The sequence below is a fragment of the Penicillium diatomitis genome (assembly GCF_028827545.1).
Source record: "Penicillium diatomitis strain IBT 30728 chromosome Unknown utg000009l_segment0_segment0, whole genome shotgun sequence".
In the NCBI taxonomy this organism is placed as follows: domain Eukaryota; kingdom Fungi; phylum Ascomycota; class Eurotiomycetes; order Eurotiales; family Aspergillaceae; genus Penicillium; species Penicillium diatomitis.
Window position 1 is genome coordinate 1451670 of NW_026623181.1, and position 20369 is coordinate 1472038.

The 20369-nt window shown below is 50.2% G+C and overlaps 6 protein-coding genes across 6 annotated transcripts; all 6 read right to left on the reverse strand.

Moving 5' to 3' along the window:
* Positions 1–680: 680 nt before the first annotated feature.
* N7539_006924 (uncharacterized protein) lies at positions 681–2538 on the reverse strand (the record flags this gene model as incomplete). The annotated part of the gene is made up of 4 exons (XM_056936525.1): positions 681–1666; positions 1753–1953; positions 2089–2132; positions 2198–2538. 4 exons carry the CDS (start codon positions 2536–2538, stop codon positions 681–683), a joined length of 1572 nt encoding a protein of 523 aa, XP_056788460.1.
* A 1860-nt stretch (positions 2539–4398) lies between these two features.
* N7539_006925 (RNA-binding protein) lies at positions 4399–5854 on the reverse strand (the record flags this gene model as incomplete). The annotated part of the gene is made up of 4 exons (XM_056936526.1): positions 4399–5179; positions 5271–5414; positions 5482–5586; positions 5667–5854. The coding sequence occupies 4 exons, from the start codon at positions 5852–5854 to the stop codon at positions 4399–4401; spliced, it is 1218 nt and encodes a 405-aa protein (XP_056788461.1).
* A 6026-nt stretch (positions 5855–11880) lies between these two features.
* Positions 11881–12871, reverse strand: N7539_006926 (uncharacterized protein; the record flags this gene model as incomplete). The annotated part of the gene is made up of 2 exons (XM_056936527.1): positions 11881–12326; positions 12472–12871. 2 exons carry the CDS (start codon positions 12869–12871, stop codon positions 11881–11883), a joined length of 846 nt encoding a protein of 281 aa, XP_056788462.1.
* Positions 12872–14324: 1453 nt separating this feature from the next.
* N7539_006927 (putative ribosomal small subunit assembly protein) lies at positions 14325–15393 on the reverse strand (the record flags this gene model as incomplete). The annotated part of the gene is made up of 2 exons (XM_056936528.1): positions 14325–14333; positions 14464–15393. The coding sequence occupies 2 exons, from the start codon at positions 15391–15393 to the stop codon at positions 14325–14327; spliced, it is 939 nt and encodes a 312-aa protein (XP_056788463.1).
* A 354-nt stretch (positions 15394–15747) lies between these two features.
* Positions 15748–17334, reverse strand: N7539_006928 (recombinase DMC1; the record flags this gene model as incomplete). Its single annotated transcript, XM_056936529.1, has 8 exons — positions 15748–15815; positions 15874–16036; positions 16113–16135; positions 16239–16666; positions 16744–16847; positions 16931–17026; positions 17110–17202; positions 17296–17334. The coding sequence occupies 8 exons, from the start codon at positions 17332–17334 to the stop codon at positions 15748–15750; spliced, it is 1014 nt and encodes a 337-aa protein (XP_056788464.1).
* A 1331-nt stretch (positions 17335–18665) lies between these two features.
* Positions 18666–20200, reverse strand: gisB (putative zinc knuckle nucleic acid binding protein; the record flags this gene model as incomplete). Its single annotated transcript, XM_056936530.1, has 5 exons — positions 18666–19157; positions 19235–19353; positions 19435–19680; positions 19760–19837; positions 19924–20200. 5 exons carry the CDS (start codon positions 20198–20200, stop codon positions 18666–18668), a joined length of 1212 nt encoding a protein of 403 aa, XP_056788465.1.
* Positions 20201–20369: the final 169 nt, after the last annotated feature.

Here is a 20369-nt window from a genome sequence, read left to right on the forward strand (position 1 = left end):
GCTCGACTCTCATCTGTTTGGACTTATAGTCTGGGATAACAAGAACAGACGAGACTGAATGAGTAAAGACCCAGAGCTTTTCTACAGGGCATTGCAGGATATAGGGATTATACAAGACTTACATATGTGATAGCTACTATTTCTAAACCTACAATTATATACCAAGTAGTCTTGATCGCATCAAGTGCAATATAAATATGGAGGGACTGAGGTACATAGCTCTCAATGTGCTTCTGACTAGCCAGGCAGTATGGTTCCCTAAAGAATATCAGCAACTATCCTTGATGAACTTGGTCAATCAAGTTCAAACTACAATTAAAATTAGGCTTCATCTGAAGCGAACGCCCAGTCGCATATGCCACTGAGGCGAAATGTACAACGCGCAAGCTTGTGTCACCTCCCATGCAGAGCTGCATAGGTATAGAGCCAGGGAGTTTCAGGTACCAGTTCATCGATGAAACTCTACGATTGTTGCCAACTACGACCGATGTCGGACGAAAAGCACTCTACAGTAGCACCAAAAAAAAAACAAACAACAACCACGCGTACTCGCATTACGTCACCCCCAAGTAAACCATCAGCAAAGATATGCAAACAAGCGAGATGCACTCCCTAAACAACTCCTGGAGCCATGCTCGCCCACACCCAGCAAACCAAGATCCCTCCCCTTCCTCAGATTTTCAGCGTCTGCCCCGACCACGGCGCGCAAAGAGACCTGTTCCCTTCCTTGGGCCCTCAGGAGTACGAGCCCGGCCTTCATCTGCAGCAATGAATTCCGGCAAATCTGAAAGCAGGTGTCTAATTGTTTCAGGTGAGAGCAAGGGATCCAAATCCACCTCAGGCGAGTCCACGTTGGCGTCGGGCATGAACACCCCGTTTCGGGAAGAGCGAGTACTACGGTTGCTGATGGACGATCCAGATTCAGAAATCGAACCATCACTTGACAAGGACTGGGAACCGTGATGGGCTGCCAGACGTGGCGGGGAAGGTGAACCCACCAGCGCAGGATCGACGCGGCCGCTGAGATATCTACGAGCGTAGCGCCGAGACGTCTCATCTCGTCTAGCCCTGAGCGGGGACGGCGTCTTGAGGGCATCTCTGACCAGCTCTGCTCGGATCTTCTTCCGGCGTGACGAAGGCGTCCTGGGAGCATCCCTTGGAAGTCTCTTTGTGCCTTCCTGCGATTTGGCTTTGGGATGAGGCGGCGTCTTGGGAGCCCCATGTGGGATGTGGTCCGCGCTTGTCACCGATCTGGAAGTGCTCGCAATTCGTTGATAACCCGCCTTCCAGAATGCAGCTGGGCCCGCTATGGATGTATCTCCAGATGCAAATACCGCTCCACCAGTAAGGACGGGAATGCCGTGCTGTGCTGACTGAGAAGCACGGGGGCTGGCAGGGCCATGGGGGTTGCCTTGTGGGCCTGCTTCCTGGGGTATGGTGATGTCGAAGGGACGACTACCACACGAGCCGTGGCTGGGACTGTCGCGCTTTGCTGACTGAGAAGCACGGGGAGTGGCTTGGTCATCATCGTTACGGTCATGTTCGGGGCCTGCTTCATGAGCCATGGCCTTATGGAAGAAGCGCTGACCATGCACGGCCCATCTGGGAGCTGCTGAACCCCACATGTAAGGATTGGGCCATGCAATCTGCGCAGATTTCAGGGCCACTGATTGAGGAGAACATCAGCTGCCGCAAATGACGAAGATAAAGATGAAAGCTGAGCGGAGTTCACGTCACTTAGCCGTCACTTACCGTGAGGAACATGCTGGAAGCTGAAGATGGCCACATCGTGAATTGGCTCAATGACCTCCCAGCCAGGGCGAGCAATACCCTCCGAGATAACGACCTTGATTCGGCCAAGAGAGGCGTTAGCATCTCCGACGCCCATTTTCAGTACCTCCGGATGGAATGGAGGGAATCGGAGAAGGGGCCCATGAGCTTGGCCGCCGTTCACTATTAACGTTAGACTCGATCTAAATCTGCGGGAAGTGACGCGTACCTGAGCTGTGTCCTGTTGTGATGATACGTTAGTCTCGGCGGTGATATCAAAAGATGGCCTGCATCAATGTGTCGTGGGAGAGGACTTACTCAGAGTGAATGGATGCGCCAAAGAGGGAGTGAACCAGCTACCCCTATAATTCAAGCGTCAGTCTTGCATTTGAGCATCCTGAATCATTCTGGAACATGGAGGTCTTACCCAAGGCACACGCCGTCAACCAGAACCCGCATGCCGTAGACCAATGTATCGCCCGGTATCATGGTCGAAAGAGTGATCCAGGTCGGCTCAGGATAGGCCCAGTGATGGATCGAGACTTGCATGGGCACAAGCTCTTTCATGCTGGGAATGAAACAAGTGATGAGAGGGACCTTACCCCAAGTTACCACATCGTTGGCTCCCAATGCTCGTTGCATCAGGTCAGGATTGGTCAGGTATGGCGAGTCTCTATCCTGAACCACCTGGTAATTCACCTGATACTCCTGAAGCGGGATTCCAGTGTCCGCGGGATAGATCACCACATCCCAGACGTTGTAACGCATTTTGATCTGACTTTGGTGATCAGGTAATGCAATCTCGTCGGCTCAGCGTGAACTATTAAAGGAAGCGGGAGCTAAAGGGGGGGGGAGCAGGGAAAAAGGCGAGGGGAAGCAGAGAGGCCGCAGAGAAAAAGCTAAGCAGAAGCCAAGGGGGACCAACAGAGATGTGAAGGTTTGGGGAGGGGAAGAAGGAAAGAAAGAATCGTGGGAAGAGATGAGAGTTCTTAAAGGACCATGGGCTTTCAGGAGAGCAAACGTCAACCTCGGGGCCCACGTCCATGTCGAGAGACCAAACGTCAACATCGGGGCACACGTCCACGTTGAAGGAGCAAACGTCAACGTTGTGTCGGTAGGGCAACCGTCAACGCAAGTACAGAACCCCATTTGGAAGGTGACGGAAGTGGAATTGACCAAAGCAGAAGGGAGTTCCTGACCCACGACTGAGCCTCACACATCATGCGGAACACGAGATATATAGGAGTTGGAAAGCGCCGATCTCGAGGGAATTGAGGTCTGATATTCGAGGCGATACTGACATCCGACGTTCATGCTTGTTCGATCTCGAGGCTGCCACCGAAGACGGCTTCATGTCATGCATACCTCTGTATTTGCCTTTGCCCATCTCGAGGCCTTGAACGTTGTGTTAAATCAGGCAGATCAAGCACCGCGTGATTCAGACGTAACGGGGTTTCCGAACGACTTATACACAACAGCTTGATCAGCATGATGAATTTTCGAATAGCAGCACCGACATCATCAGCAGCCAGAGTGATGACAATCATGATCATAAAATAAGATAGACCGTCTTCAATCCAAGGGACCGGACCTCCTATACCGAGTCCGAAAGACAAGGGATGGCGGACGGTTCTATCAAAAGCTGGATAAAGATAAAGCGAATGACGTTGAGCATGCAAAGCAGATCATGTACAAATTGGTATCAATATAGCTAGAACAGCGTCTTCGAGATTGCCATCCCACAGACAGACAAGGGACATGGGTGAATGAGCAAACCCATATCTATAGGAGACCAAGGAAAAGAGGAAGTAGTCCAGTCTGCTTGCTCAGCCAACAGGAAGCAATGGTAGATAGAGGAAACTGTAGGAAGAATACTAAAAGAATGATGGAAGATATGGAAGATACGGAAGTATGGTGGAACTTTTCTTTCGCAAGAGGCCTGCCCATAAAGCATAAGAAGAGAAAGAAGCACATGGAAGATACGGACTCTCGTTACACGCAAAACGGCACCACCTTTTTAAGCGAGGAATTGACGGAAAGCGGAAACTGTAGCAGGATATCCATAAAATAACTGAGACGGGCATCGAGCGTGGGGGAACAGACTGAAAAAAGGGCAAAGCACGTACTGACCTGGCCAGCGGACCAGATCGACGGGAAGGGGGCATAGGAGGGGTTACATAATTTGGAAAATTGGAAATGGGAAAAGTGAGTAAAGAAAAAGGGAGGTGAAGACCAAGAAGGAAATAGAATTGATCCGTAGATCCTTTGAAACTGAAGGGCGAACCTCAGCAAAATTCAAAACCAAGAAAGATTCAAGAAGACGGGCTCGGATCTTGCTAAGCTGAAAGCGCTCAACGAAATATGCGTTGCGCAGCAGGGAGCATGCTCATCAGAAGCTGCTTAGCGCAGAGAGGCTATTGAGAATTGGGGCAATGGCAAAACCGCAGAAACTAGGCGTGGAGAAAGAGCAAACTCTGTTTTGGAGAAACAAGAAAAGGGCGGCAGGGTAGAAAAGAGACCCCCAATTGTTGAAACGATGCGAACAACTCCCGCTGGTGCTTTCAATCAAAGACGAACGCGCTTACTGGAAGAGAAGATGACTAGTCAGCCGACCGAGCCTGATAAACTTTAGGAGAGTTCGGGGGCCGGGCTGCCGGGGTGACTGCTAACCTTCATTGGGGCAAACCCGCCGTACTGGTGAGTGGGGGGCATGCCCATGGAGGGGTACATGGGAGGAGGAGGGGGAGCCGGGCGATAGGGGCTGCCAGCAGGGCCGGAGTTGTTCTGGGAACGGCCCCAGCTGAGGCGGACACGAGAGTTACCAATGGGGTAGCCCTGCATCTGGTTGATGGCCATCTCGGCGGCGTGGCGCTGGACGAACTGAACGAAACCGCAGCCCTTGCCAGGAGGGATCTTGACGTAGGTGATTTCTCCGAAGCCCTGGAAGAAAGAGCGAAGCTCATCCTCGGTGACATAGCCAGACAGACCACCAACGAAGACGGTGGTGTTGTTAGGATCAGTGAACTGGTTCATGGGCTGGGGAGCACCGTAGAAACCCATAGGGGGACCACCCATAGGAGGGTACATGCCAGCGGGGCCGGGCATGCCACCCATGTTGGCAGCACCAACACCGGGACCCTTGTTCTTAGGGGTCGCGGTGGAGATACGCATGGGGCGGTTGCCACAGTAAACGCCCTGCATCTCAGTAAGAGCACGCTGCTGGTCGTTCTCATCAGAGAAGCGAACGAAACCGTAGCCACGAGACATGCCGGAGATGGGATCGGTCATGATCTTGGCAGACTTGCAAGAGGGGAACCGGCTCTGGAACAGAGAGACCAGAACGTACTCGTTGACCTCGGGGCCGAGGTCACCAACGAAGATGGAGAACTCGGGGCCACGGTCATCACGGCTATCGCGAGGGCAAAGAATATCGTCAGCATTTAACGAAGAAACGAACGCTCTGTGGAGCTGTCAGAGCCATATCAGAGTTGGTGTCTCACCTGCGATCAGCAAGACCGCCACCAGTGGCCCAGTTCAGCTTGAAAACGCGGTTGGTGTTGGGCATGGGGGTACCGTTCAGCGAGAGAGCCTTGGCAGCAGCAGCGGGGGAGGCGAAGTCGACAAAGCAGTATCCAGCGTTGCTCCTACTATCATCATTAGGATCATTAAGGGTTCCGTCACCTAGACAGCCAAGAGAAGCCAGTGTCTTACCCAGAGAACTTGTCGCGGATCATCTTGACGTTGACCTGCTCACCCATCTGGAACCAGAGGTTGCGGATGAAGTTCTCATCAATCCAGGGCTCAAGCTCACCCATCCTGTGGCTCGGGTCAGTAAGCTGTACTTTGGCGGAGTCGCAACGAAGATGTCTCAGATCATGCGAGGGAAGGAAACCTACCAAAGGGTGGTCTTGCCATCAGCGCCCTGCTGAGGGCCAGAGGCAGACGCGGCATCACCAGCGGCACCCTGGAAAGGAGCACCGTTGTTGTCAGGCTGACCGGTCATGGTGGTGTCAGCCTGAGGGGGCGCACCACCAGCGGCGGCAGCGTCCTGGTTGGGGAAGGTATCGAAGTTCTGGAAAGACATGGTGGCTTGCGAAAAATCAAACTTGTCCGAAATTCGACGTAAAGATATGAGACGGCCTAAAAGCTTCGTGGAGTCGTTAAGAAGAGACCGTAAGACAACCCAGTAGGTAAGAAACCGGCGCTAAGTTTTCCTGCAGAGACTTGCGTGGTTGTTAGAAAAAGAAAGTTGAAAGAGAGAAAAAAGAGTGCATGTGAGAGAGGAGAGTGAGAGAGGGTTGTGGGATGTTTGGCTGCCCATGCACGTGACGATAAGGTTGTATCAGCTGGCAGCTAGGTGCCAGCGACAAGGTATAAACGAAGCCAAATCGCAAAGCGGAAGATAAGCCAAAATTGAGCGAAAGTGACCCAGGTTCGAGTGTGGAGTAAATGGGTTGGGCGAGAGAACCGCGAGTCGCTAACCCAATTCCTTGCGACCATGTCTCCGCTTGCCATAGTGATAGAATGAAGTCTCACGCAATTTCTTCGGATCGCTGAAACCCTTTGCATCAGAAAGCAGCAACAATGATCGATCAGGAACCAGCGGGCGGTGAAGTCAATGTGATGGCGTGAGACAGAAAATGTGACAGTATTGGCGACTGAGAGCATTCCGGGTAGGTGAGCGCCCGCATGCGGCCACTTCCTCATCCATGTAGCTTGAAGCCCCGATTTAGGGTTGCGCAACACGATTTCCGTGCGGTCCATCGATACTGTTATTCACATTATGCCAATTACTCGATCATATTTGCGACGACCGCGACACGATATTGGTATGCTGGGGCAAGCGTAGACTGGTCGCATTGGGCGGCGGGCGGAATCGGGCAGACGCAACGACGGTTCCCGGAGCCATTGGGAAAAGAGCAGAGCTGCCCGAGATGCTGAGCCTTTGCGCTATGACATCGCACGTCGACCTGGCACCTATCGAGCGTAGTTCACTTTGAGCCGTGACGGTGGTGCCAGGGCTTGCATCATTCTCTGATGTGTTTCGATGTTGCGGATAGATCGCGCGTGTAGTGGCAGGGTGGAAGTAGATTTGATGGCATGATGAAAGAGGCTTTTTTCTTCTCGCGGGTGCAGATAAAGGTGGAAATGGCGGGAAGTAGTAGTGGAAACTTACCAAGGGCAATGCTAAGAAGACCTCAAGAAAGCTCAAACGAAACGATACGAAGAGAAGACTTTGCGAGAGAGACCTAGAAAAAGCACAACTCCCGGAACGGCGCAAGACAGAACGAAGCAGGGATGGAAACAATGGGAAAAGAGGCGGGAGGGGAAGAAAGTTGGAGGAGGGGAAGAGAAGGCGATGAAGAACGGGAAATCTCAGATTGGATTACTCTTCGAGACCGACTTGGGACCCGGTTTTTCCTATGGAAAAGGGCGAAACCCCAGCGAAACGAACGGTTCAATTATTACGAGTGGAAAAAGCCTCCCACGGCCTTCAGTGAGGGGCCGTTCCAGTGGTGAAAGAGAGAGCTCGGGCATTTCACTGAGAATACACTGGAAACGAAATGACCGTACAGAAATGGTCTCAGTATGGTACTGTATGTCTAAGAGCTCATGCTTGGCCAAGTTGGCCAACTTTCAAGACTCGAAGCTGGCTCCCGTCGAAGTTTGGTATGATAGACATCGCTGGATTCGCTATGTAGAAGCGAATCGCTACTATACACATATGCAAATACATACATACGGTCAGTGTTTGTTTTTCATTAGTCCGTCGGTCTGTGGAAGCCTGCCACTGTATGTGAGTCAGGCGTTGCTTCATATCAGTTATGCTTCAACCTTACATGTACTTCGATCGAGCTTGACTTCCTGGGCCAGGGACACAAGACAGTACACATGTTGCAATACTTGAGATTCACCCCATCTCCCAGTGCATATCTACTTCCAATTTCAAGGAAGACCTCGGAACAAGCGACAAAGTATATACAGTTGCATACTGTACAAGTGTACACTTGCAGTATGCCAATCACGCGAATGATAAAATCCTCAAGCTGACTTACCATGGCAGGTTATATGGTACCCGAGTAGCGCAAGATGCTGCCCAAGGGTCATTTTTGCACATGAATAACCCAGGAGAGATAGAGTTAAGAGGTATGCAGGTGGATGCAAGTGTGGTTCTGATACCCAGGATCTCGGGTCAAGATCAACGCACAAAGTACAATGAAGCTATGAGCCTATAAGAAAGCTAAAGTCTAGTGACATCGTCTACATAGGCGATCCTAGACATGCCAGGGTTCTGAGTGCCTCTTCGAGAGCTTTGAGATTGACCTGGTGGCTCTCCTGGGCGTGCTTTCGTTAGAGGTACTATCGTTGAGCGTGCGGTGTTTGCAAAGTCGGTTTCGAATCAAAGGTCGGAGCAGGTATAAAGATACCTCCTGTATCTTGTCGTAAACGGGTGTGAGAAGTAAGACTAAGTACCGCCTCGCCACACTCAAAGGAGAGCAAAAACAACTAGCTGGAGTCTGAAAGGAACAGTTTCCTCAAATGGACACCATTGCATAGAATCTGCAAGGGCCGTGACCCGGGAGGGGTCGTCGAGTGCAAAATGTGACTCGTCACAGTTTGCTTCTTTCTTCAAGAACGGCAAACACGATATTAATTGCCCGATGCTGCGCCCGACGAGTTTTTATTCCTTAGATAGGATCAATGTGACCAGGTGACTCGAGCGAGAAAAGTTTACACCAATGGTCCGAGTCAACAATTTCAAGTCTGATCGAGGGCCGTGAGAGCGATCGAAAGTATTAGCCATGCCAGGTACAGATTTGATGTGACCTCTTCCGGAGCTGTACTTCTGTAGATGTTGTCAACTTGTGACACTGCGTGACTGCTACGGTACATGAGTCCCTGAGAAACAAGGCCAAAACATAAGATCATGCTGACCTTTTTCAGATGTGTAGAATCGGTAAGTATTCATAGTCCTGATTTCAATGTTTGTAGTATCTAGCTACAAAAAGGACAATACAATTCTTCTGCATGATAGGAGCCGAAGAAGGGATTCTTCAGGCACGGATGCTTTGCATCAGGAACTGATCACCACAGAGATGACTGAAAGCAAGGATGCCTTATTAATCATCATCGATAATTCCAAGTACGTCACGGCTGCATACACAGGATCAGGCTGAACCGGTTCCCTGGGGCTGGATCAACAGCTCGTTAGAGCATATGATTGGATAGCTTGTGGAACTTTGAGCCTGTATCGTAATTCAGGAACTGTAAAAGAAACATAAATCACAAACAAAAGCCCGCAGTTTCGAGACTGTTTCAGTACCGTACTCGAGCTTCTCAGCTAGTCAGACTCAGCTTCCTGTGAGGCTTGTGAACCTGTGAGGCTCATACCAAATTGGCAGGTCGCCTTTGACTTCTGTAGAGATTTTACACTCTTGTCATATTCGAGGTTCTGCCAATCTTCCATCATGAGTTGAAGAGGATTCAAGAAACGGAAATGGATTTCATCCGATCTCTATCTCAAGTAGTTGAGAGGATAGTGACCAACCATCTCCAACCTACTACAGAGTACAGTGGTATCTCTACTCACGTACCTCAGGACAAGCAGACTCACTTTGGAGTCTCAACCGAAAATCGTACCGAGTCGAGCCATATTAGCTTTCTTCCTGGACTTACCATAGCTTCAAGATCAGGTAAGAACCTTTCTATCCCTCGGATTTGCTCAGGCCGTGACGCGTGTTCTGCGGACTTGCTCATGATGATTATCTCTCTCTGTATAAATACCACCATGACCTACGGAAGGGTCTCAGTCGGAGGGTTGTCGGAGGATGTTTGTTACTTTGTTGTGGTATGTGTAAGGGATTATCATTGCTGATCCATGGGGACAGGCAATACTAAACAAGGTACATAATCATAATTCAGGTGTAAATCTATCCTATAACGTAGATTGACCGTTGATACCTGATCATTTGATGGGCGTTGACTATACAGTACCAGTCTTCTGTGATTCAATTGACAAGGTCCAGCTGCCAGCTGGTCCTTGCATCCGGGCTGAAGGCCTGAAAGTCTGAAAGCGATAATACAAAATACATGGATATTCAATACAGTAGACGACGGATGCGTAACTAACGACTCACGAGCAAGATTCTGCGACCGTAACATAACTTCATCATTCATGAGACCCGCCTTAGTCATTGCCTTATTGCAGGCGGGACTGGTGCAGCCAGTGCTTGCGGCTGTTCTGTAACATTCTGTACAAAGATCACCATTTCCTTGATGCGCAAGACCACTGGCTTTTTAGAGTTACTAAAAACACTTTACCTTACTATGAATGCAATTGTAAGTTTAAGTGGAACACTCAATGTCAATGATAGTAGCCTATGTAACCATTCTTCCTGAGATAGTCAGTGAATCAGCATGATCGAACGTTTCAAAAGTCATGATTCATCATTACGATAAGCTTGAATCTTGAGTCCTGGACTGCGCCGAGGGCTCCATGGCTCCAGGGCTCCATGGCCATGTGGGAAATTAATTACTAGCGCACTACGCCAAATCAGCTCTAGCAGATCGCTCAGCTACACTCTTTTTTCCATCAAAGGGTCGATTCAAAGCACTTGATTGGCATTGACATGACATAGACTTTCAGGAGATGAGCAGAGCATGGAACTACTGACACTACTCCTACCACATTCGACTTGCCGAGCTACCTTTACAAAAATAATAGCTGTCTGACAGAGGACCTTTCGCGGATTCCACCCTTTTTGCCACTTCATACGCGACTCGCGTAAGACACGCACATTGTCTGCCCCAACGAGAATATCGAACGAATCCCCAGTATGCTTGTACCATGGCTCACAGCTTCAACCACCCACCATTATAGGCACACAAGCTGACACAAGATTTCCGGAATTCCACAGAAAGAATTTTGGGATTAGGGCTGGACCATATTTCATACAGTATGTGCTCTGTGCTCTGTCGTGTATTGTTGGGTCTTTTACTCGCAGCTTCGGGCGAGCCCTAGCAGTAGCAGAACCTCCTCCGATGGTGATTGTAGAGTATATTTTGAAAATGAAGTCATTATCTATCCGAGGAAAATCTCCTTCCTTCTTGCTTTTACCTGCTTGAACACTTTGATAGTTTGAAACATCTCCAGAGAGACTAAATCTTTCTTGTGCTAGCGGAACCCCATAATCAAACAGTCTCAGTGCCCAAGCACGATACACGCCCTTTCGGCCTTGATTGTAGACCAAGGCCTGTACCTCATGTACCATCAAGGCATCAACCATGTACCGTGTACCGAGTCTACCGACCCAGCAAGTGGTTCAGGCCCGAGGCTGAGCAAGTCTCTTCGACCCAAGCGGCTCCACTTTCAGGGCTCGCCTCCACTTGGGTTCGCTACCCTTTGGGCCAAAGAGATGGCTGGATCTCGCTTCTCTTGATACACGGTGTATTTGGGTGGTAATGACGGAGTGAGACCGCAGGGCGGGAGATGGAATGACAGGACGATACGGGGTGCGGATGGGCAAAGTGAAAAGTCTGTTTCAGTGGTTGAAATGTTACAGTGCTGGTTGGGTTACCAGTTGATTACACAAATACACCCAGCTTCCCGTCGCTGTCGATGTCATATGAATGTTTTGGAGCCCTTGGCTGCAGTTGTTGATTCCAGTAGCATGGGAGTATGGGCCTATGGGCTTGAGGTAGTAAAGAAATTAAGAATACAGTCATTTTGGAGCACTTGTCTCTGTCACTACGATGAACGATGCGGAAGTGCTTCAGCATATACCTTCCTGTGGGCATGGATAAATATAGTACTGATTGAAATTGAAATCATGCAAGAAGTTTCACAACCTATCGTATGTAAACCTACAGGAGAGAACCTGAGCAACGCTTTCCCAGTCCTTAAATGGCCAGTGAGCACGATGTTGAGAGACCTTCATGTGCTCTACTAGGTCTTCGACATGAATTACATTCACTCGAGCTGAACACTTACCGATATACTAAACTCCAACTCGGTCAAAGACCTGAGTAGTCTGTCCACATGGTGGATCGTGATAGTAATGAATATATTATCTCTTAAATTAATCAGTCAACTCCCACTAAGCTCGACATCTAATCAAACTCATTGAATCCACCTGTTTCATTTGGATCTCCTTGATCTCCAAGTAGCATCAACACACGCTCATAGACCTTAGACGCCTGCATCATCCACACCGGCATCTCAGGCTCGTCCCAGTCATCCTTCTGGTCTGCGTCATCATCATCCTCATTCATCTCATCCTCCCGAGGCCCCGGCATCATTGCAAAAAGATTAGTCCTGGTGATTTCTGCAATACTTCGGATCCGAACTTTCTGGGTCTGTGTGACCAAGGGATGATGGGGACTTGCCCCTGGGAGTTTGTGGTGAGAGGCAGGATGTTCACCTTGCATCAATGCAATAAAGTAGTAATCAAGCTTGTTCAGAAGGGCCAATGTTGGAATCGGGTCAAAGTTGTATGTTTTCAGGGAACGCTCCAGAATTCCCGCCAGCGTGATCAGGCCTTCAACCTGGATGGAAGCTGCGATAAGAAAGGGGGTGTCAGTCATTTGACAGCGCCATTTGTATACCAAACTCAGCTACAAAGCTCAGGACTTGTAGCTCCGATTCCTGTGTGAAGGCACAAAGTGAGAAAACGAAGGGAGAGAAGAAACAAGAAAACTCACGAGTGGCCGATTCCCAAAGCATATCAGCCGTGCCCTCAATATCATCGGCTAATTGCTGGATGCTCGTGTAGCGAGTCAGACCCGCTTGTGTGTTCGTCGCATCCATGCCAATCCGAGCTTTCATCTGGCGTGTATTGATGCGGTCAATCGCCATACTGAGACGACCACGAAGTTGTCTCTCAGCATCAGAGCCCGATGCCACGGGTGTTTCTCGCTGCTCTGGGATGTGGAGTTCAGGGGTCCAGGGGATGTTGGCGGACACAGATTCCGCATGTTCGGAAGGCTGATCTAGACTGCTTGGAATTTTTGGTTGAGGCTGAGATGGCTGGATGGGTACATCTTCGAATTCGACGTCTGAATCCGAGTCCACTGTGGGATCTTCTCGTGGAACGGGTGGCATTATGGGCGGAGTATACGGGGGGAACCACCCGCGAGAAATGGGACTTTCTTCGTTTGGAAATTTCTCCCGGATGCTGATCAGGAGGCAGGTGATGATGAAGATGTCACGTTCTTGGATGAAGAAGGCGAGTCAAAAAGACCGAACACTTCTGAAGGGAAAAAAAGAATGGAGAGGCTTCGTCGACTAATACTGCGGCGTTTGCCAGTCCTCACGACGTGGCTGGCTTCTCGCGATACCCACAAACAACTCAAACTTGAGTTGCAATGGTCGGTTTTACTAGATTGTAGTCACAAACGTCTGGATATTGAGGACTCGGGATCTATGCATCGGTATCATGCGGTAGATGCATCATGACATTCGGCTTGATGGCCCCACGAACGTGGCATGTCCTGCCAAGCGTTGGTCTGTGCGGGGCCTTGACGCATTCGAGTACCGCTGCACGACGGGGCTGGACGCAGTAACTGGGATGCATTATGTATCTCTCATACGGGCCTCTACTGACTCTTCGGACTACACACTCGTGTTGGAAAACCAGTCAAGTAGAAATAGCTATATGAGTATGATTCGACTCCATTACCACAAGTCAAGTCTACATAAGGACTGAGCTTACAACTTGCCAAAGGCCTTCGTGTTACACACCTATGTGGGCTGGAGACCCACGCGTGACCCCTAGACTTCGAGCAAGAGGAGCAAGGTCGTTCGTACTTTGAGTTATAAATGAAGTGTTTCTGCTCTGCATGCCTGTCTGTCAAATGCACTTGAAGCGATTCGACACCGAAGATGATGGGTCAGGATCCTTGAGCTCCAACTACCAAGACTGATGCTCACTAGACCGTTGACCCCACAGGGTCACTCCATTGGGTTAATAGTCGCCGATTTCAGCAAATGCTGTTTACCAGGAGTTGGAGACTCCACAATCATCAACCCGCTCATACGCAAGATAAGGATGTACCATGGAGGCTTTCATCATTCACCGTACAATGAAAATAGAGAAAATTTGTAGGACTCTCTTCCAAATAGGAATGATTCAAACTGGACATTGAAAATTAGTACCAGATTCACCATCATGACGAGGTACGTCTTGCGCCACATCACCTCTACCGCAAGCAGCATCCAGAAATAAGGGACTCTCCATATCAGTGGGTGAGAAGATTTTGCTTTGCTGGTTTTTGATGGCATTGCAGAACAGCGACGATGGAGAGTCTCGCGTTTTACTACACTGGCCCCAGCGGATTCATCATAGGAAGTATGTTGCGCATTGCGTGATGATGGGAAGGATAGAAAATCGATGTAATGATCGTTGTTTTGAATCAGACGACCGTAGGAATGAGAGGTTTGTGTGTAACTCACTCTATATATGTGGAGATCAAAGATGGAACAATCGAACGCCCGTATTCCAGCCCTGCTGGAATCCCAGAAAACGCCTTTTTTTTTCTTGATGCAATATGCGGTTTCACTCCGGCTAGAATGGGGTTCAAAACGGGTTAGCAAATTGTGACCATCAGATACCAAAAGCAAAACAGGGGAAATGGAAAGATGCCCAAGTCAACAACTGAAAGCACAAGAGAAGAGCGACAGAAGGCAAAACCCACCCGAATCGTTCCTCTCCGCATCTTAAGATCCTGCAATTTCCTCCTATCCTCATTAAACCGCTTAAGCAACATCTGCTGCTTCTCCTTCCTCTTCTCGCGAGACTGGAACCGATAGAAGTCTTCCAATCCTTCCTCCTTCTTCTTCTGCTTCGCCACCAACTCCTTCATCTCGTCCTCTCTCGCCAAGGAATTCAACTTGGGCCCACTGGTCACCGTGACAAAGCCATCCTCATCCGGTTCGCCAGCCTTCTTCGACTCCTCACGCTTCCGCGCCTCAGCAACCTGTTCAAACGTCGTCATGAACTCGTTCACCGTGCGCAATAGCTCCGCCCGGTCCGGATACCGCCGTTCTTCATGGACCAAGTACCGTGGCAACCCAAGCGCAGGAGGCATCTTGTGTGTTGAAATCCCGTTGCCCCAGATTACTGGCGTTCCCTTGCGGGCGGCTTTGGTCGCGGCCTTGAGACTAGCTTCCATGCTGGGTTTATCAGCGAAGACGACGATGACATGGGTGCCGCTCTTGTGGAGGGGTCGGTCCCAGGTTGAAGGGGGCCGGATGTTATCTAGGAGCGACTGAAGGTCGTCTGCCGTGACTGTGACGCGCTTGCGCTTTTTGTTGGAGCGGTGCGAGAGGTTGGATTCTGTGGCGGCTGCGACGCCGGCCTTTTTGACGGGGACATCTTCGAAGCTGATGCGCTCGATGCGGCCTGAGGAGAGTTGGGTGCTGAACAGGTGGCGGAGGTGGACTTCTGTAGTATCGATGGGGACGTTGACGATGAAGAGTGAGCGTGCGGAGTCTGGGTCCGGAATGCGAGGCTCATGGGGCCGAATGTAGAGATAATGGGTGGCTGGGGTCGGGAATATCGATGTGGGAGGCAGTTGAACTGGTAGGGTTGTGTACCCGGCCACTTCGACGGTGGCGTTTTTCATGGTGAAGGATGTAATGGTGTCTGGTCGCTATACTTGCGAGTTTCTTTTCGATGTCATTCCGATCTCTCTCTTTTTTTTCGGAACTTTTACGGCTAGCGTTTGAATTCTGCCGGTGATATCGGCGGGCGGTATGAGGTGTAGTAAGGCGGTGTATTGCATCAGATTAGCCCTAAGCGCATCAAATCGAAGTGACTTGACTTGTAGTGAACTCGACGAAAAGACCAGGGTTGAACGCTGATAGTAGTAGAAAATATGAGATTACATCCGTCTGTAATATGCCGATAGTTCTCACTACGATTCAAGGTCTCATCACCAAAGCAAGCGAATACATGACCTCTCATACAACTCAAACGATCACACCTTGTCAGGATCGTTGATTCCGCCATTAGTAATGACATATGTTGCCTCGCGCTCAGGACAATCTGGATTGCAAAGATTAGGCATCAAAAACTCATGCTTATAAAGATACCGGGCTCGTACCTGGGGAGTCTTGGATTTTCGCCACGCGTTCATCACCACGGCCTTTGCGAAGGAGAACGCGGGTAGTCGATGCATGCGCAAGGACATGGCCGCCAACGGGTTTACGTCCATCTGCACCTGCGAAAAGAGCACTTGCACCGGGGTCACTTTGGACCTGGTTTGTCTGGAATCAAAGGTCAGTCATCACCCCTGGACACCTGACTGCGAAGAAGGAAAGCTCCAATCGAGCTTTCACATACCATCAAAACGCACACGTTGAACTCTATCATTGGTGAAGCCAGCAGAAACGTGTCAGCTCTCTGAACTTCTTCCAATGACAATATTCAAACCAACTTTGACAACTTTGAAAGAAATACTCCACCCACCTTCAGCCATATGAGCCAACTTCATCAAAAACTGTCCCAACTTCTGCTGTCTCTCCGCCAACTCCCCCCGCCCACAATAATCCACTCGAAAGCAATTCATAATACTATCAATAATCAGCAACCGATACTGCCCATCCGCAAACTCCCGACTCAGCGTGTTCAAAAGCTCCAATTGATGTTCCGAGTTGAGAGCACGCGCATACGCAATGTTCTCCTGCGCAGTGTCCGGATCAAGGTTGAATCGCTCTGCAATTTGCGCGATTCTCTCGGGACGAAAAGTTCCCTCGGTGTCGATGTAGGCGACTTTGCCGTCGGCGCCGCCCAGGGAGCGGGGGAGCTGGGCGATGACGGACATTGTGTGGGATAGTTGGGTTTTGCCGCAGCGGAATTCGCCGAAGACTTCGCTTATGCTCATGCTTTGGAAGCCGCTGTCGTGCTATTAGCAAGGAACCAATAGGCACTGCGTGGACTTGGATGTAATTTCGCAGCAGAATGAGAAACATACCCGCCGAGAATAGAATCAAACTGCTTGCTGCCCGTAGAGATACGAACAACCTTTTTGCGTTGATGGTGCAATTCCATCGCAGTCACGAATCCAGTAGCAGAGGGCTAGAGTGAGAGGAAAAAGCAGTCCACAATGAGACCCTGACACTACACACTGATCATCATAATCAGATAAAGCCCTCACATACCAAACACTTCTGTATAGCTTCCTTGATCTTCTCAACCTTGATCTCACTGAAACCCTTGATCTTTAAAAGTGTTCTGCGAGTTGCGCCGTGTACTGACTGAAACGCATGTGTCAACGACATAAGAGAATCGCTGCGATTCCGGAGTCGGAGAAAAGTAAAAGACGTTCATGATGACTTACTGCTACAGTGTAATACCCATTGGCTTTGAGCTTAGTAATGTCAGCCGCACCAATGCCGTGGGCTTGAATCCCATCGATATCGATGATGAACTCCTGGAGGTTCGACATTGAGATGATTTAGTTTGCATGCATGGGTGCAGGTTGGATGCAAAAGACATGGGTCCGTCCGGGGTGAAAGCTTCTTACATCGTCATTCGATGCTTCGCCGGGGTCAGAAGCAGGCATTGCGTCCGATATTACACGAGAACTTGGAATGCCAGATCTAGCAAGTTCGAGAAAGAAATCGATGAGCGGGCGAGACAGAAAGGTGTATGGGTGTTGTGTGGAACTGGGATCAAAGATCACAAGGTCAACTGGCCACATGACTTTGCCGTGCCCTTGACACACGGCCACGTCAGGGTACAGGATAGATACATGAGGGTGGCCTCCTTGGGACTAACTAGTAGTAGGTGTATCAGGTAGCAGGAAGCACCGGCGCCTGGCTCGAATAGTTTTGATCGATTTCTTTGATGCAATCAACGTTGACTTGCACGCAAAGACCGGCAACAGACATCATCGCGATTGATATAGATCAACTTGTAGCAATAAGCTACATTACCCGAATTCTACACCACGCTGTATTCGTTGCGTATCATAGTACACGAATATACACAGATGTTGAGGGAAAGTCGTACCACGTCTCGGTATGAGTAGTAGAGTCTCACTCTTATCAACTGATAAAAGAGTGGGTACTACGCCCACTAGACAAGAGGGATAAGCCTCTTTATCTACTAATTTGGCGATTTCGCTCGTTTCTCTGCCATGGATGTCGAGCTTCGCCCACGTACTCGAACGAGCAGAGTTTTACCGCAAAGGCGATCTTCCCACTTCTATGATCTCGCTTCACGATGAACTTTCGAACCAATGGCACCTGACTGTCACGGTTCATGCTCCTTTCAATTTCCTAATTCATGGGCCATGACGGCAAATATGAAAAGCACAAACGCAATATCCAGATGTAATACCAACCATAGCACTGCGTTCCTGCAAGATTTCTCAACTACCAAAGACCAAGAAGAAAGCGCCACTGCACAACTTCAAATCTGGAAATTCAAGGAAGAAAAACGGTCAAGAACAAGGAGACGGAAGGTAGTTTCTTTTAGCTGTCGCATACGGTGGTCGTAGATTCCAGGAAATGGCAATTCAATGACAGGCTCTAGGACCCAGGCCATCCGGAAGCATAAAAAGGACGAGCGTGATGTCATGACTGGATGGCCGTAGATTGGTTCACAAGAGAGATGGAGAAGAGTTGGTGAGTGTCCAGAGGGAGGCAGGCGGTGTCGCGGCGTTTGAGATATATGCAAAAAGGGAAGAGATGTTGCCGAGCCGAGACTCCATGGAGGGAAGAAAAAAATAGGTTATAGAGAGAAGAAATGGAATAAGAACAGAGAGAAGAGCAACCGTAATACAGATTTGCAAAAGAAATAAGAGAAAGAAAATTCGTAAGACTATCCATCTCACACCATCGCTTTCCTATGCCCCTTGGGTAGGTCAAGTCGCCATGTGCTTAGGCAGGTTTATGCGACAGTGGGGGCAGGGACGGTAGCGGCCGCGGCAGCAGCAACGGGCGAGGCCTCGGCGTTGGCCTCCACGGCGGCGGTGGGAGCGGGGATAGCAGGAGCAGAGGGAGCTGTAGCGGCAGCGACGGCGGCGGGCTCAACAGCGGGGGCAGCACCAGTGGCAGGAGCGGAGGTGGACGCCTCGGTGTTGGTAGGGCAGTCACGAGAGATGTGACCGGCCTGGGCGCACTTGTAGCAGACCTTGCCGGCAGAGCTGAGAGGGCCACCGTTGGGGGCGGTACAATCGCGAGAGATGTGGCCGAGCTTACCGCAGGCATAGCACTTCATGGCCTGGGCCTGACAGTCACGGGCGAAGTGGTTGGGACCGCCGCACTTGTAGCAGGTCGCGGCACGAGGGTAGCCGCTGAAGCCGCCACGGTAGCCCTGGAATCCACCACGGGGGCCGGTAGGGCGTCCAGCGCCAGGAGCGGCAGGGTTGGTGCAGTTACGCTGCAAAATGTATCATTAGTCTTGAAAAAGGTCCTGGGTAACCGTGCCTTAGTGGGAGTGAGTGAGGGTGGTCTTACAGCAAGGTGACCGGGCTGGTTGCAGTTGTAGCAACGGCCATTGGCACCACCGTTCAAGCGGAGGGTAGGGCAGTCAGCCTGGACATGGCCAAGACCCTGGCAATTGTAGCATTGCTTGGCTAGAAGCAAGTCAGCATGTTGGCTCGTGTCCAGTTCGGTTTGATTGCGTAGATCCCGCCGAGTTGAAATGGATTCCTTACTTTCAGTGGTACGAGGCTGAGGGCAAGCGCTGGACTCGTGGCCTAGTATTCGAACCTCGTGAGACGGGTCCTTAATCCGACGCATTTGATTACATGCCAAAACATACCAGGTTGCTTGCCTAGGTGATTGAGACGTTAGCATTGCATCCTCGGCCGATGTGCAACCCAAGGGGGAAAAAGATCCAGGATGCGAGCAATTGTAAGACGTACAGTTGTAGCAGAGACGCTCCGAGGACGAGCAGACCTCTAGTAAGTAAGCGATTTTTGGTCAGTTTAGTCCCAAGAAAAACCTCATTTTCCACTGGTCCGAGTTCTCTCAACTAACCCGCATAGTGGCCAATGTTGCCACACTTGTAGCACGCACGACGGGACAACATCATCTTCGGTTTTTTTTTTTTCCTTTCTAGCGCCAATCAACACAGTGTCAGTCGTCAGTCGTTCCAAGTCAACGGGTGTGTGTAGCTGGGAAAAGTGCAGTCTCCAAATCACCCCCGCGCGATCTCAAATGCTGGTCATGTGCCACACCCCTCTTATCGCGAATTCCCTCCCGAGGTGCCAGTGAGGGCCAATTGATCCGTGTCGCAGGTTTGACCGACCAGAGAATCGTCCGCAGATTCACACAGAATGACTCATGGTGCGGAGTCAAGTCCGAGGCGGGTGCAATTCGCAAGGGAGGACGAGGTGAGGTGAGGTATGAGATGAGGTGACGCTTCGATCGGCGGGCGCGCGGGGGGGGATCAGAGCGACGACAGTAGTGCAGCACCATTCCAGCGAGGAGATGGGCATGTGAACGTGCGACCGAGAAGGCTTATAGTCGACTCACCCTTCTGAAACCTTCTTCAGGTCCTTCCAAAACTCAGCAGATCTAGCTCCCGAGTCAATTATTGCCTTTGTTAGCGCACGAGCTCAATGCGTTTTAGAGGTCAAGACACTTT